This window comes from Carassius carassius, chromosome 9 (genome assembly GCF_963082965.1).
Source record: "Carassius carassius chromosome 9, fCarCar2.1, whole genome shotgun sequence".
Classification (NCBI taxonomy): domain Eukaryota; kingdom Metazoa; phylum Chordata; class Actinopteri; order Cypriniformes; family Cyprinidae; genus Carassius; species Carassius carassius.
Window position 1 is genome coordinate 10,094,838 of NC_081763.1, and position 15,485 is coordinate 10,110,322.

The 15,485-nt window shown below is 38.7% G+C and overlaps 1 protein-coding gene across 15 annotated transcripts in view; it reads left to right on the top strand.

The window, feature by feature from the left end:
• ep300b (E1A binding protein p300 b) overlaps positions 1 to 15,485 on the top strand; it is a 37,988-nt gene that overhangs the window by 7,342 nt on the left and 15,161 nt on the right. For 2 of the 15 annotated variants that reach the window (XM_059557676.1, XM_059557682.1), the window contains exons 3-17: positions 172 to 333; positions 1,473 to 1,716; positions 1,817 to 1,930; positions 2,160 to 2,387; positions 2,746 to 2,854; positions 2,956 to 3,087; positions 3,919 to 4,036; positions 4,313 to 4,481; positions 6,440 to 6,538; positions 6,632 to 6,720; positions 6,801 to 6,953; positions 10,063 to 10,521; positions 11,849 to 12,076; positions 13,855 to 14,020; positions 14,708 to 14,859. In XM_059557676.1, the coding sequence (XP_059413659.1) occupies positions 172 to 333; positions 1,473 to 1,716; positions 1,817 to 1,930; positions 2,160 to 2,387; positions 2,746 to 2,854; positions 2,956 to 3,087; positions 3,919 to 4,036; positions 4,313 to 4,481; positions 6,440 to 6,538; positions 6,632 to 6,720; positions 6,801 to 6,953; positions 10,063 to 10,521; positions 11,849 to 12,076; positions 13,855 to 14,020; positions 14,708 to 14,859 (2,622 nt within the window). The remainder of the gene's footprint in view (positions 1 to 171; positions 334 to 1,472; positions 1,717 to 1,816; positions 1,931 to 2,159; positions 2,388 to 2,745; positions 2,855 to 2,955; positions 3,088 to 3,918; positions 4,037 to 4,312; positions 4,482 to 6,439; positions 6,539 to 6,631; positions 6,721 to 6,800; positions 6,954 to 10,062; positions 10,522 to 11,848; positions 12,077 to 13,854; positions 14,021 to 14,707; positions 14,860 to 15,485) is intronic. The other 13 variants (XM_059557683.1, XM_059557684.1, XM_059557692.1 and 10 more) reach the window with 11 other exon arrangements.

Genomic DNA, 15,485 nt, shown 5'->3' on the forward strand with positions numbered 1-15,485 from the left:
CCATTTTCTTGTTTTGCTGTTAACATTCTCTCATTCTCTCAATTGTTTTAAGCTCATCTTTGATGGTTTATGATTCTGCTCAGGATGATGGATCAGATTCTGTCATTATTGAAACTTATATACTAGCTCATTTAAATTTTTTATTAGGAGTTCTTTGTTTTTTTCTCTCAGATGGGAATGATGGGTGCTCCAGGACCCTACGGGGGTTCGTATGGTCAGTGCGGAGGACAGTCACTTGGGCCTCAGCTCCAAAACAAAGCGGGTCAACCCAACAGCATTAACCAATTCAACATGGACAAGAAACCCCAGCATGGGCAGAACATGGTCAGCATGGTGAGAGAACTAAACGGGAATTGTCATAGTGAACCACATGCACACACATTCCCTGACCCTCTCTGACTGAAGGGAATTAATTCCTTCTCTAACTGGCCACCAAGAGCTCTCTGTCATCATTTCCCCTCCGAGTTCAGCCAGTGGTTCATCCCTCAGACAGAACCTGTTGATTGATTATTTATGGGTAGTCACAACATTTGTTTCCCCAGATTTCTGGACAATTTGAAAGCCCATTATTAATGAAATTCTACACATCAATAACCCCATTTTCATTTAGTTTTAATCTTGAAAGTGCTTTCAATAGTGATGCGTTGCAATGAAAGCTTGTAAGCCACAGGAAATTCTGGACTGAAAGACAAAACGAGAATGCTTTTTTTCCTTCTCTCTCCAGTTAATGTGTATATAAACAATTACACCATTAGTGTGACCTTATATCTAAAATACTCAAATAAATGGAAAAATTTAATATTTTTAGAATAAATTGTAAGACCCAGCTCTTCTGATCTGATTTTTATCTTATCCTTAACACTCTGCAGCAGCAGGAACATGAAATCCTGACTACATTTGAAATTATTTTGACAATGGATTAAAACATTCATGTGTAAAATAAACATACTTTAGATGACAAAGTATTTTTCACAAAGAAATAAATATTTAATAAAAATAGAATTATAAAGGAAGTAAACACTGTAACCAACAGGGCACTCCGTATTCTGGGAAGTTTGTGTGCATTGGGAATTAGGGTTGTGCTGACAGACGATACGAACGTGTATCGACGATAGTCAGAGATATAGATGATAGATGTCGATAGTCAAGATGATATTAGGCTCATTATCCTATTCATGTATTAAATTATTATAATTATAATAATTGTTTTTATTTTTATTAAGCGGCCTATTATAATTCGGCTATCAAACTTCACAGCTATTTCACTTCAGCACTGCATTTCACACACACACACACACACACACACACACACACACGCATGCACGCTGTCAAAATAAAAGTCCTGCCTCGAACACATCGGCCAAGTAGAAGAACTTATCGGCCGATGCCTATATTTGAAACATGGCAAATATCGGTCGATATATCGGTCGACCACTAATCCTGACCCATGACAACCCTCTTTCTGTCTCTAGCAGAGCTCTGGTGTGGTGGGTGGTGTATCAGGCCCAGGCGGGGCAGCGGCGGCGCCCCCTGCAGCAGACCCCGAGAAGCATAAACTCATTCAGCAGCAGCTGGTGCTGTTACTTCATGCTCATAAGTGCCATCGCCGAGAGCAGGCCAACGGAGAGGTCCGCCAGTGCAGCCTGCCCCACTGCAGAACCATGAAGAACGTCCTTAATCACATGACACACTGTCAGGCCGGCAAATCCTGCCAGGGTGAGCCTTGCCACCTATTTATCTTCTTTCATTTATCATATTTTATATTATACATAAACCAGATGATATGGCATCTTAAATGCTTTTGGTTCCTCTGCAGTGGCTCACTGCGCATCCTCCAGGCAGATCATCTCTCACTGGAAGAACTGCACCCGGCATGACTGTCCCGTCTGTCTGCCGCTTAAAAACGCCGGGGACAAAAGAAACCAGCAGTGTGAGTTAATACGCACAAATGCTACTCATCCACTTGTCGTTCAAAATCTGTAAGACTTCATTTTGCTGTCCAACACAAGAAGATATTTAGAAGAATGTTTCAGCTCTTTTCACCCATGAAATGAAACAACACTGGATTCCATTGACTTTACTTATGACATTATAATTTTTTTAATGCTAAAATACTACAATATCAACATATTCTAATATTTCGTTATCTTTCTCTCTAGCTCTGCTGGGAGGTGCTGGGATGGGCATGAGTGGTCCGTTAGGTGGGTCGTTACCCGGTGGTCAGCCTTCAGCCCCAAACTTAAACCCACCCAGTCAGATTGACCCAAGCTCCATTGAAAGGGCGTACGCCGCCCTTGGACTCACCTATCAGGGCAACCAGGCATCCACTCAAAATCAGCAGACCTCTGTAACAGCTCAACTCGGCATGAGGTCACTCAACATTATAGGTGGGAGCTTCAATAAGCCTGCATCTATATCTATATGTTATTTAATGGTATTTTTTTAAGTATTTGTGTAGAGAGGTCTTACATTTGTGGACAGAAAGACAAGAACCATGTCATCTTTCCTGTAATGCTTGATGAAGTAGTCTTGATGAGTGCAGAGCTGCTTTGTGTACAGGTGTTACTGCTGTATAGTTTGATCATTTGATAAATGCACAAAGTCAAGCCACTGTTTCATTTTTATTTTGTTATTAATCATATATCTTTTTTTTTTTTTTTTTTTTTCAGTTAGTTTAAAAACTAGTCAGCTAGTGCACATGCTTAAAATGTCTTGCCATTCAATGTCTTTAACTGTGTGCCCCAGCAGGTGGAAACTCAATGGGAGTGAACGGTGGAGTCGGCGCTCCGATAACAAACCAGCATCCAGGAATGCTGCCTGACGGCATGATGCACAGGAACGTGACGCCTCAGAGGTACTGTACATCACTGCGGCTCAGTGGGCCAGGTCTGACTTAAATGGATTGGTCAGTGAAAGCTTTATGTTGATGCTTGATGATTTGTCTCTCTCTTGCAGTCTGATGAATGACGGCTCTGGTGTTGGTAACATGGGTTCTGCAGTGACGGCCACACCTCCCTCTGCAGGAATGAGGAAGAACTGGCATGAAGACATCACACAGGACCTCCGCAATCACCTCGTACACAAACTGTGAGTGATATGCTAACACACAGCCTGTCAGTTTATTAATCGATTATAAGAAATGGATGTAGAATAGAAGAGTAGAAATATGTCTGGGAAGTTTACATTTAATGATAGATTAATAAAAATTAATAAAGACCTGCTAAAACTGTTAGTTACTCCTGTCACAAGAAAGCACCTCTTATTGAAAATGAATGACTTTAGGTCATTTTATACACACACACACACACACACACATTACCGTTCCATGAAAAGAAAGTCCAGCAAAACAGCATAGAAATCTTTTGTAACATTATAAAAGTCTTTACTCTTACTTTTCATCCATTTGATGTGTCCTTGCTGAATAAAAGTATTCATTTCTTACTATATTTTTGAACGATATTGTTACAGATACATCTATTTATACGTAACTCAAATATTTTTATAAGAGCTGTTTTTATATGACAACATTTTTTACATGGAATAAATGTTAACTGGAATCAAATAAATTATAGAAAATGTGACATTTTATTTCAGCTAGCTATCAGGGCAACATTTCTCATTTTCAAGCTGATGTTCTTTAAATCTAAAACTGAAAATGGATGGACAAAAAATTACTGAAACTTTAATAGGAAATTCAAATGTAAAATAAAAGCTCATTCAAAATATTAATAAAAACTATAATAGAATCTCAATGATGCTGAAATATTGCTGATTTAATTGAATTTACTCTGTGAACTCACTCTCCACAAAATTATCCTTATCTAGTTCATCACACAAAATTTGAAAGTCACACATAGGGTCCCATTTAATTTCGTGAACTCACTCTGTTACTTGTTGTGTGTGTGTGTGTGTGAGTAGTGTGCAGGCTATCTTCCCCACTCCGGACCCTGCAGCACTGAAGGATCGGCGGATGGAAAACCTTGTAGCTTACGCGCGCAAAGTGGAAGGTGACATGTACGAATCCGCCAACAGCAGGGTAAGAAAACACTTGCACAGTCTCATGTCTGTGATTATATTTGGTAAATATCTAAGTGAATCCACAGAATCACTTGATTCCTCACATTTTACCCATGACGCAGCTGTCACGTTCTAGTGCTTGACAGAGCGCTGGAAAACCTCATCCTAACCAGGCGTGATACGTCCATTAATTTTTCTGTCTCCTCTAAAATGTTTTGGTACAAAGTGCTTTTCAAGCAGATTTTAATTGTTTAAAATGAGTTGTAAGAATGATAGTCCTGTCTATCTTTTCCAGGCGGAGTATTACCACTTGTTGGCGGAGAAGATTTATAAGATTCAGAAGGAGCTGGAGGAGAAGAGGAGAACCAGACTACAGAAGCAGGGTATGATGCCAGCTCAGCCTGGCATGCCCAACAGTGCTCTACCTCAAGCACCAGCTGGCATGAATCAGGCACAGCTGCCCAGTATGTACACATACACACATGCATACACTGACCTTAAAGGAATAGTTCACCCAAAAATGAAAATCTGCTAAAGATTTACTCATTCTCGTCCCATCTAAGATGTAGATGAGTTTTTATTCATCAGAAAAGATTTGGAGCGATTTAGCATTACAACTTGCTCACCAATGGATGCTCTGCAGTGAATGGGTGCCGTCAGAATGAGAGACCAAACAGCTGATAAAAACATCACAGTAATACACCCGACTCCAGTCCATCAGTTAACATCTTGTGAAGTGAAAAGCTGCATGTTTGTAAGAAACAAATCCAACATTAAAGGGTTCATATGATGCGATTTCAAGTTTTCCTTTTTCTTTGGAGTGTTAAAAGCTGTTTGTGAATAGATAATATCCCTAAAGTTGCAGAAACTAAAGTCTCAAACCCAAGAAGATATCTTTTCTAAAAGTTAAGACTTGTCCATTCACTCCTAAAACGCCTCGTTCAAGCATGCCCTCACCTGTCTACGTCATGATGTGGGAAGATTTACATAAGAAAGAAGGCATAATTTTGATTCTTGCTGTAGTATTGTTGATGTCATGCTGTCTTGGAGATGCTATTTCATTGTGAAAGTGAAAATATGTTGTTTGGCCTTCCAAAAGAGGACACAACTAGAAATTAGTGTATAAGATGTATTTACAACACTGCTCCAGAACAGTTCAACCCAAATATTTAGCGTGCAGCACATTTTATGGAGGACTGTTTCCTAAACCTGGGAGAGTAGACAACAATGCCAGAGCTTCTGACTCACAGCCTGTAAGTACGTTTACATATTTAAAGGATTTGCCACTGATGATTCAATCGCGAGTTTTAAGCAGTGTAGAGTAGCGCTTGTTTGTCGTTTCTCTCATCACAAATGCAGACATGATTTTATGATTATGCGGCATGATGCAAAGCAACGCATAAAACACAGTATAAGTCATTATAAATCTTTATTTATGTCCCCACTTGGATGCAACAAATGGCTCATTTGTAATGTGTTTTATTGTTTGTCTTTTCATGCCGGTGTTTTGACCGGGACATGGCATGACAGTATGGTAAGGGTCGTAACATTTCCGTCACAAGCTTGAAGTATTCAGCCAATCACAACGCCCTGGATAGCTGGCCAATCACAGCACACCTTGCTTTTCAGACTGATGAGAGAACTGCGTTTCAGAAAGGAGGGGCATTAGAGGAAAAAAAAATAATGTAGAGAATGTGGAAAATGTGTTTTTTGAACCTTAAACTACAAAAACACATTGCATTACACCAAATACACAAAATAATGTTCTTTTTAGCAACATCATATGACCCCTTTAAGGCATTTTAAATATAAACTGTTGCTTCTGGCAAAAATGTGTGTCCATAGATGGAAACAGTGGTTTAAAGTTAAAAATGTCGTAATGGATTTGTTTATTATAAAAACACAGCTTTTCAGTTATGTGGTTTACTTGTGAATTATTGTCATGTTTTTATCAGCTGTTCGGACTCTCATTCTGACGGCAGCCATTCACTGCAGAGGATCCTTTAGTCAGCAAGTGATGTAATGCTTTAATTTATCCAAATCTGTTCCCATGAAGAAACAAACTCATCTACATCTTGGATGGTCTGAGGATGTGTACATTTTCAGTAGGGCTGCACAACAAATCACGTGCGTTTATCATGCACATCTTGTCAGTAAAGCCAGTTCTGTGATTGGTAGTAAATCTCCAGCACGTGCTTTCAGATGGAGCAGCATTTACTACACAGAGCCTTAGTTCACTGACAAGCTAAGCAGTATCGCGTTCATTATCAGCGATGTGTCGCATGCAATAATGAAAGATGGTTGCGTAGCTTGTTAGTGTTTGGGTGAACTATTCCTTTAAATTCAAACCATGTATTAAAGTACAAACACACACAGTTAAATCAATGATGCTGTTTGTGATGGATGTTCTGGTCTTTCGTAGATGGTCCCCATACAGATCCGTCCTTAGTTCAAGCTGCTGGACCCAATCAGATGGTTAACCGCATGCAGAATCCTGCTGGTATGGCACACTCACTAAATGGTCTGTAGTTGAAGCAGTTTTTTTTAACATCTATAAATAAATCACAGTTTTTGTATTGTATTTTTTATTAATTTATTTTTTAATTTTGTGCAGGTATGAATCAGTTTGCCCAGGTGGGTATGCAACAGCCAATGGGACAAAGGGCAACGCCGCCCCTGCCTATGGGCGCAAACCACAATCAGGTAAAATTACTTTTGACCTAAAGAGGGACAAATAATTTTACTGATTCAGTGTTTATTTAGAGTCTTTATTGTATTTTTAGATGGGTATGCATGGAACACCTCAGATGAATCAACCCAACGTACCCCAATTACAAAACCAGTACATGCAGAACCAGTTTCCAGGCACAGGTGCAGGACTGGGCCAGGGAGCGGTCGGCCTGAACCAACCTGCGGGGCAGGGAGCCATGCCACAGGTCAGCTACTTAAACGCATTCACAGGGCTCAACGCTAAGGATTTTTTCTACTGGCCAGGTTGGCCAGTGGTTCAGATTATTACTTGCCCTGCCGACATTTTCACTGGCCTTGCCACAAAAAATAAAATAGCTGCTTTTATCATTGTTTTTAATCTGTTATCTTGGATTCTATTAAAAAAGCTTATACAGGTGCTGGTCATTTAATTTGAATATCATCAAAAAGTTTATTTATTTCACTAATTCCATTCAGAAGGTGAAACTTGTATATTATATTAATTCATTACACACAGACTGATATATTTCAAATGTTTATTTCTTTTAATTTTGATTATTATAACTGACAACTAAGGAAAATCCCAAATTCAGTATCTCAGAAAATTGGAAATATAACTTAATACCAATACAAAGAAAGGATTTTTAGAAATCTTGGCCGACTAAAAAGTACAGCACTTAATACTTATTTGGGGCTCCTTTTACCTGAATTACTGCAGCAATGCTGCGTGGCATGGAGTCGATCAGTCTGTGGCACTGCTCAGGTGTTATGAGAGCCCAGGTTGCTCTGATAGTGGCCTTCAGCTCTTCTGCATTGTTGGATCTGGAATATCACATCTTCTGCTTCACAATACTCCAAAGATTTTCTGTGGGGTTAAGGTCAGGCAAGTTTGCTGGCCAATTAAGAACAGGGATACCATGGTCCTTAAACCAGGTACTGGAAGCTTTGGCACAGTGTGCAGGGGCCAAGTCCTGTTGGAAAATGAAATCTGCATCTCCATAAAGTTAGTCAGCAGCAGGAAGCATGAAGTGCTCTAAAACTTCCTGGTATACAGCTGCATTGACCTTGGACCTAAGAAAACACAGTGGACCAACGCCAGCAGATGACATGGCACCGCAAACCATCACTGTGGAAACTTTACACTGGACCTCAAGCAACGTAGATTGTGTGCCTCTCCTCTCTTCCTCCAGACTCTGGGACCCTGATTTCCAAAGGAAATGCAAAATGTACTTTCATCAGAGAACATAACTTTGGACCACTCAGCAGCAATCCAGTCCTTTTTGAAGCGAGATGCTTCTGACGCTGTCTGTTGTTCAAGAGTGGCTTGACACAAGCAATGCGACAGCAGAAACCCATGTCTTGCATACGTCTGTGTGTAGTGGTTCTTGAAGCACTGACTCCAGCTGCAGTCCACTCTTTGTGAATGTTTGAATGGGTTTTGTTTCAAAATCCTCTCCAGGGTGCTGTTATCTCTATTGCTTGTACACTTTTTTTTTCTACCACATCTTTTCCTTCCCTTCATCTCTCTATTAATGTGCTTGGACACAGTGCTCTGTGAACAGCCAGCCTCTTTTGCAATGACCTTTTGTGTCTTGCCCTCCTTGTGCAAGGTGTCAATGGTCGTCTTTTGGACAACTGTCAAGTCAGCAGTCTTCCCCATGATTGTGTAGTCTACAAAACTAGACTGAGAGACCATTTAAAGGCCTTTGCAGGTGTTTTGAGTTTATTAGCTGATTAGAGTTTGGTACCAGGTGTCTTCAATATTGAACCTTTTCACAATATTCAAATTTTCTGAGATACTGAATTTGGGATTTTCCTTAGTTGTCCATTACAATCATCAACATTAAAAGAAATAAACATTGGAAATATATCAGTCTGTGTGTAATGAATGAATATAATATACAAGTTTCACTTTTTGAATGGATTTAGTGAAATAAATCAACTTTTTGATGATTTTCTAATTATATGTCCAGCACCTGTATGAAACCAATATTTTAGATACCAAATCAATTTTAAAATTTAAAATTTAAAATGTATTTGTTCGTGCAAGAAAGACGTGGAAAGGAACTCAACACAGAGCGCGAGTACTGAATGGAGTTGTCTTTCGTGCCTTGCTGGAATGCTTTTAAGTTGCTTGACTTTTTTAACTAGCATGGCTTAAAAACAGATACAAATAATAAACTTTTGTAACGACGCGGCAGTGTCAAATTCGTCAACTGTACAGAGCGTCTTTCACGCTGGCCCCTGGTCATCGGGCAGTCCTTATTAGGGCTGCACGATGTGTCGTTTAAGCACCCATATCGCGATGTACGAATCCACGATAGTCACATCGCAGGATGTGCGATGTCGTAGTTGATGCGTTATTCATTAACTGTACGGGCCAGCTGCTCCCCGGCCCTTGACGAATGTGATTCGCGGATTAATTGCACAGCTTAACCATCATAGAGTGAAAGTTTATTATTTGCATGTGTTTTTTAAGTCCTGTCAGTTGAACAACTCTCTCCCTCACGCATATTAATCAATTGACATGATGATGTCAATGTTTAAAAAATTTAAAATGAGAATGTAAGTGTGCTCACCACATTTTTGTTTGTAAGAAAAAATTAGATTTCATATCGCAATATACATCGCAGAAATCGTGCAGCCCTAGTCCTTATTGTGGAGCCCTGATTCATACCATATTACTCAGTACTATATAAGTACAGTACAGTAATACGATTTTTCTTTTGGTGGCTAAACAAGTTTTTCTGTTGTGAAAAACAATATGAATAACTAATGTGAATGAAATGAATGACTAAAATGCACAATTATAGTGAAAGTAATATTTTAATGATATTTAAGCATAACATTTAGCATAATTTAAAATTGCCTCATCGAAACCTATTGATCACTGATAAACATGTATCTTGGTCTGTTTGTATGTTTTAATTATGCTGAGCGATTTGTTAGTGTTACTTGATTGTGCTCATAAACATTAATAAAACTCAATGTTAAATAATACTTGATGTGAAGTAAAGTGACTTAGTATACAGAGTAATGCACTAAACTATTTTAAAATAAAAACATTCTAAACCATGCTGTAAGAATTTACGCAAGTGAATTCCTGAACCAGTTGAACGGATTCTATTAAATGGACAGAAATGATAAATGAAACAAGAAGCGAATTTGGAAGAGTCTACAGGAAACATAACAAGTTGAATATCACTGCAGTATTCACAATGCGTAGTTATATCACCAACAATGCTATCAGGAATATGTTGTTAATCGCCCAGCCCTCGATGTATAGTAATACCAGCCAGCTAAGTCTCATTTTTGTTTGTTGTCTTGCTCTCTCAGAATCAGATGCCCACTCCACCATCGCTGGCAGTCCATAGTCCAGTAGCTCAAACCCAGGCTGCAGTCTCTGGCTCCGGAGCCACTGTTGGCCCTCAGGGGCCTCCGTCCAACCTCCCTCAACCTGCTCCTCAGCCCGGATTGCACACTCACTGTCCTCCCTTACGCCAAAACTCCCCTTCTCCTGCACGCAGCCTCACCCCTACCCCTTCCCCACATCAAATGCCCCCGCAGATGACGGGTAACCAGACCCCCCAGCCCCACACCCCCACTTCTTCGACCACTATGACCCCACCCACAAAGCAGCTGCCCCCGATGGCACAGGGGGTGGGCTCAGAAAAAGCCAGTCAGCTACAGCAGCAGTCGCATGGGGGTGGAGTTGCTGGAGGCCCCCAAACAGGGCTAGCGTCATCTGTGCCTTCCCAGAATCCACATGGGCTTTGTGCACACCCACGCACTCCAGTGAGTATCACAATCGAGAACGTGTTTGTGTTTGGGGTGTTTTTGCTTCACATAGTCTCATAAGTTGACTGTCGCTGAAAAGCCTCCATTTATCATTGTTCTGCTGTGATTGTAGAGCCCTATGGTTTCCATGATGCGGAAAACCCATCAGAATCGTGGGATCGGAAAAACTGAATTCATATTATAATGTGAAATGTCAAAGAATTTGTCCAAATTTGGATGAGTAAATCAAAAGTAGGGCTGTACACTTAGTCAAATCACAGTGTAAAGTAGTGTCTTTGAATATTAAAGCATGTCTGTGTTAATTAGATTATATTTCACAAACTAATAACAGTAATAATACAGTTTATTAAAATATTATTAAAACACATTTTTTGTCCGTTTGTTTTAATTTAAACTGTAAACCTTTGTTCTGCAGGATTTTGTTTGCCACAAATGAAACAATTGTTCACCTTTCATTTGATTATATTTTAAAAGATTGATTTGTTGATTTACAACTGTTTTTGATAACAAGTATGTATTAAATATTACAACACAGAATCCCCCAAAAATGTAAACGCACACAAAAGATTTTCAGAAAAAAAAATTAAACATTCAATAAAATGTTAGTCAGTTTTTTTTTTTTTTTTTTTTTTTTTTAAATGTAATTAATCCATTAAACTAAATCCAGAAAAATGAAAATGTAAAACAGAATTTGGGAGAAAATAAAAATAAAAATCCAAAACTGATTTCACAGAGGCAAGGATTCGGTCAAACATGGCCAGCGTGAAAGCTGTCTTAATCGGTTGTTTTTGTTTTTCTTTTATGACTTTTGTTTATGGGTTTCTTATTTGTTATCTTACTCTGCTGTTCCTTTTTATCTTCCTTCTGACACGTTTTCCTTTAGTGTGCATGTTACTTTTTTTATTTACTTTTCCTTTTGTTCACCATTGGCTGCTTGTCATTACTTTGCTGAGTTTCCTTCTGATGTTTGTTTGCTATTGACTGTTTTATCTTGCTCTGCTGTTCTTTATTGATGTTTTTTGGCATTTATTTTATTTCACTGTCAGCTCTTATGATATTGTTTCTGTTAGCTGTTCCTACTGATTTTTGTTTGCCATTGGCCCATTTCCCATCCCTTCTGACTCATTTCTTATATGCTCGGTTCCATTCTTTTATTTCTCATTGGCTGTTCTCTCTATTTGTTCCTTGTTGGTTGTTCCACTCTCATTTTGTTTGTTGTTGGCTCTTCTCTCTTAATCAGCTGCTGTTGTTTTTTGGCTCTTCTTTTTTGTTTTTGTTTGACACTGATTGTTGTCCTAATCTGGTGTTCTTTCCCGCCCCTCAGCTCTCTCAGAAGTCATCTCTGACGGCCGACGGTCAGGCCTCAACTCCTGCTTCGGACAGCAGTGCTGACCCTAGCTCACAGCTAACATCATCCGAGCCCACCGCCCCACTCGACCCCAAAACTGAGGTCAAACAGCAGGAAGAAGAAGATGAGAATGAGACAGAGGATAAGGCCTCAGGGAAAATGGCTGCCATGCAGACTGAGATAAAGACTGAGGAGAAACCAGAGGTAAGTAGAAAAACATGGATGACAAAAAGTCATTAAAAAACAAACAAAAAAACCCTCTATTAAATCCAATTATTTTCAAGTTTATTTGTACAGCGCTTTTTTTTTTTTTACAATACAAATCATTACAAAGCAACTTTACAGAAAATTACGTTTCTACAATATTTAGTAGTAGCTTAAGTGGTGACTGTCAGTCTTTTGAAGAAAATATTAATACAAGACGCAGTCAGCCAGACGATTTACATTATTAACAGCAATTATAATATGATGCAGTCACACTTGTAGCAATATTTGTTAGTTCTGTTTGTTAATTCAGGGTAAGCATCATCTGGGTTCCTCTGAGGGTTCAGCATCATCTCTTCTCAGGTGTTCTGGATCCAGACTGGAGCTTGTGTAAATCCCAGTTACCACGGGATGTAAATCCCATTGCAAAACAGAGAAACAATTAGAGACATCATTAGCATAGCTGCTGTTCCAACAACGTAAAATTAATTAGTTTAACCCAAGCTAAAGAATTATAATGTGCATTTGATCAGATGCAACTGCAGTCACAATTTAAGAGATGCATTATTCGAATACTTGGTGAAAGAGATGCGTTTTTAATCTAGATTTTAACAGAGAGAGTGTGTCTGAACCTGAACATTATCAGAAAGGCTATTCCAGAGAGTTGGAGTCAAATGCGAAAAAGCATCTACCTCCTTTAGTGGACTTTGCTATCCTAGGAACTACCAAAAGTCCAGCGTTTTGTGACCTTAGGGAGCGTGATGGGTTGTAGCATGGTATAAGGCTAGTTAGGTACACAGGAGCTAAACCATTTAGGGCCTTATAGGTAAGTTATGATAATTTGTAACTGATACGGAACTTAATAGGTAGCCAGTGCAGAGACTGTAAAATTGGGGTAATATGGTCATATTTTCTTGACCTGGGGTGCGTTTCCCAAAACCATAGTTGCTAACTAAGTTAGCAACTTTGTTGGTTGCAATGCAATTTCCCATTGCCAACCAACTAAGTTGTTAACAGGTTAGCAACCATGGTTTTGGGAAACGCACCCCTGGTAAAGACTCTAGCTGCTGTATTTTGGACTACCTGTAGTTTGTTTATTGAAGATGGAGGACAACCACCTAGAAGTACTTTACAATAGTCCAGTCTAGAGGTCATGAATGCATGAACTAGCTTTTCTGCATCAGAAACAGGTAACATGTTTCGTAGCTTGGCAATGGGAAATATGGTTTTCAAAAAGACAATTTGCTGTTTAATATAACACCCAGATTTTTGACTGTAGAGGAAGTAACAGTGCATCCGTCTAGTTGCACATTATAATCTACAAGATTCTGTGTAGTGTTTTTTTTGGTCCAATAATTAATATCTCTGTCTTATCCGAATTTAATAGGAGAAAATTATTGGTCATCCAATCTTTTACATTTCTAACACACTCTGTTAGCTTAGATAATTTAGAAGTTACGTCTGGTGTCGTTGAGATATATAGTTGAGTATCATCAGCATAACAGTGGAATCTAATCTTGTATTTTCTAATAATATTACCAAGGGGCAATATGTATATTGAAAATAGAAGAGGACCTAGTACAGATCCTTGTGGCACTCCATATTTTAATGATGATTAAAAGAGATGACTCATTTAAATAACAAAATGGTAGCGATCGGACAGGTAGGATCTAAACCATCTTAGAGCCTGCCCTTGAATACCTGTATAGTTTTGTAATCTATCTAGAAGTACTTTTTGGTACAAAATTATGGTCTCTAACCATATTTTGGTCTGCCATATTAAGAAGGAGGAGCCTGCAGACAATGAATATAAGACAGAGCCAATGGAAACATCAACTGGATCGACAGGCGAGGAGAAGAAGCCGGAAGTCAAAACTGAACCCAAAGAGGAAGAGGCTGCAGGAACGAACAGCTCTCCCACAAACACACAAAGCAAGAAGAAAGGTAAAACTAAATTCAAGCACACCTTCGTAGATGCATTTTTCACCAAACTCTTTTTTTCTATGCAAATGTAATGTGCTAGGGGAAAAATCCATTGGTAGAGTGTCTCAGAAAAGATGCTTTTTGTTGTAGAGGTCTCCATTTTTAATTTGAGTGTTATTTACAATGCTTCATGGGATGTAATTCTATCCTCATTCAAGCTGCCAAGTATACAGGTCAAATAATTACACAGTTTCAAGTAATTTTTAAATCAAAGTGTGTAATTGTGTAACTGATATCGGTTTAAGCTGGTTTGTTTGGTTCATGGTTTTTAAATGAAAAAATTCTGATTGTGTTTGGTAAGTGGAACAGAAATTATATGACCTTTTATATCGCCTTTAAGGATCCTTATTATTCTTATATAATTTGTATATACCGTAGTCATTAACCAAAGCACCTTAAAAAAATTAACTAAAATGGATTTATTGTTATTTTATATTGTGGTTAGATTTATGTTAAAAATAGGAAAATCATAAGTTCTCATTGCATGAAATCTACTAATTCTGACCTAGAATCAGCAGGTGCTTGTTCTTTTCCTCAGTTTAATATGAAGGACAAACACTGCTTTGAAATCAGTACTCATGATTTTCATATGATTATGTGCCTGATTCTTGACTCTGCTGCTTGCTTTATTTCCTTCCTCTCCATCAGTATTTAAACCCGACGAGCTCCGCCAGGCTTTAATGCCCACTCTGGAAGCTCTGTACAGACAGGATCCAGAGTCGCTGCCCTTCCGGCAGCCGGTGGACCCCCAGTTACTGGGAATACCCGTACGTATTCGAACTAGTAACAAAACTAACCTGGTAAGGGCCTGCGCTGGCACGCATTACGCTACAAACAACCTAGCACTTTTCAGTTCTAGTCTCATTCCTTCTTTTTTATTTTATACCCCCTCTCCTTTTTCTTCTGCTTGCTGTTGTGTACATTGTGTTTGGATGTGAGAGAGACGTTGCAAGCTTGCTTCTGTAGCGTTTCTGTCCGAAAACAAGAGTGAATATAAGGCAGCACAGACTATAAACATCTTAATTTTGTGGTTGACATGTTAACCGTATGTTAGACACAATTCAAATCAGGAAAATTGAAAGCTAAAGTTTGTGGTTATTTTGAAGTATAAACACTGAATTAATGTGTTGATGACGCAAGCTATTTTTTTTAACTTTGACTCAACCAATCGTGTTTGGCAAGTTTTTGGGATGGGACTATCTTTTTTTTTTTTTTCTTGTTTTTGTCAACCAATGGCAGACAGGATGCGTTTATAAAACAAAAGATTATTTTTAATCCAGTGATCCAGAGGTTAACACAATTAAGCTTTAAATTAGTTTTTATGTTTCTTTAAACTGAGGATTGTAGTTTTAATATGATATCGAACTGGGCTATGAAACGAACATACATCTATTAATAAAACAGGAAAGTTTAAGAGTGAACCAAC